The sequence below is a fragment of the Aplysia californica genome, unplaced genomic scaffold (assembly GCF_000002075.1).
Source record: "Aplysia californica isolate F4 #8 unplaced genomic scaffold, AplCal3.0 scaffold00613, whole genome shotgun sequence".
In the NCBI taxonomy this organism is placed as follows: Eukaryota; Metazoa; Mollusca; class Gastropoda; order Aplysiida; family Aplysiidae; genus Aplysia; species Aplysia californica.
Window position 1 is genome coordinate 236217 of NW_004797883.1, and position 1138 is coordinate 237354.

General features: G+C 45.0%; 1 protein-coding gene across 3 annotated transcripts in view; it reads right to left on the bottom strand.

Annotated features, from left to right (window-relative positions):
* LOC101854118 (leucine-rich repeat serine/threonine-protein kinase 1) overlaps positions 1-1138 on the bottom strand; it is a 64175-nt gene that overhangs the window by 40171 nt on the left and 22866 nt on the right. For all 3 annotated transcript variants that reach the window (XM_005107575.2, XM_035972211.1, XM_013087632.2), the window contains exons 11-12: positions 904-1044; positions 88-206 (exon numbers count right to left, since the gene is read on the bottom strand). In XM_005107575.2, coding sequence (XP_005107632.1) covers positions 88-206; positions 904-1044 — 260 coding nt within the window. The remainder of the gene's footprint in view (positions 1-87; positions 207-903; positions 1045-1138) is intronic.

The following is a 1138-nucleotide window of genomic DNA, read 5'->3' on the forward strand; positions in this document are numbered from 1 at the left end:
TCCCTCTCTCTCTCTCCCTCCCTCTCTCTCTCCCTCCCCTCCCTCCAGCCCCCAAATCACCCACAATTTCCCACCCCATAAACTTACTGAGCCGATCAACAAGAGACTGCAGCTCTTTGTCCTTCAGCTTGAGACCGTCAGTCTTCATGACGAGTAACTTCCTCAACATTCCCAGTTCATAAGGGAGCTCTGTGAGGGCGCTGTTGCTGCAGACAGGAAGACGGTGCTTATAGAAAGGCCGTTCAGGATGAGTAATTATTTTTTATTTAGTAGAGGTTTTACGACGCTCGCAGCTGCATAAGGTCATATGAGCGCCAAGGGGTGGATGTCAACAGGGAAGTCTTTATATGGAATCGCGCTTACTCTGCTCCCCTCTCTAGCTTTAACAGCACAAAGTCTGTTATGACTTTCAAGGCACCCCGGAAATAGCGGGTCACAAGAGTGACAAACATACAAAAGAAGTAGAGGAAAATGACGATAGTAAGGATTAGGAAAGAAAAAGCAGCAGCTCCCTGTTGTAGTTCAGGCACAGTTATGAGCATGACATTGTTGGATCAGCCCATTTACAATTCTACAGTTCATGAACGAGAAATGTTCCCCTTTTGGAAAGTAAAAGCTTTATATATGGTCGCTTTTAAGGACTTGCGGGCTAACCCAGATTTCAGGGGTTTCCACAAATCTTGACCTACTCCAAAAGTGGGCATTGCCCTACCTTTTGGAAAAGTTTGGTTTCATTGGTGTGTATATTTGTTTGGTTATAGAGAAAACTCTCCTTGTCTTTTAAAGAAACTGAACAAGGGGCAAAAACTTTACCTTCAATTTTCTCAAAACAGCATTTTTGGGGATAGCCCCATAGTGCTTAAAAGGGACCGTATATCCCAACAAACGCCTGAAACAACTCACTGGCCGATATCAAGAACTGACAAACTGGACAGGCTGCAGACGCCCATTGGCAAGCTTCTCAGGTTATTCTGAGAAAGGTAGAGCTCCGACAATGAAGATGCCAGATGATGTCCTGGGAACTCCAAACCACTGGACTCTTTTCTGTTGAAGGACATTTTAGACATGTTTCAATTAAATAAAACCAAAAAGAACAACCCCCCCTCCAACCTCCCCCCACCCCAAAAGAACAACTCCC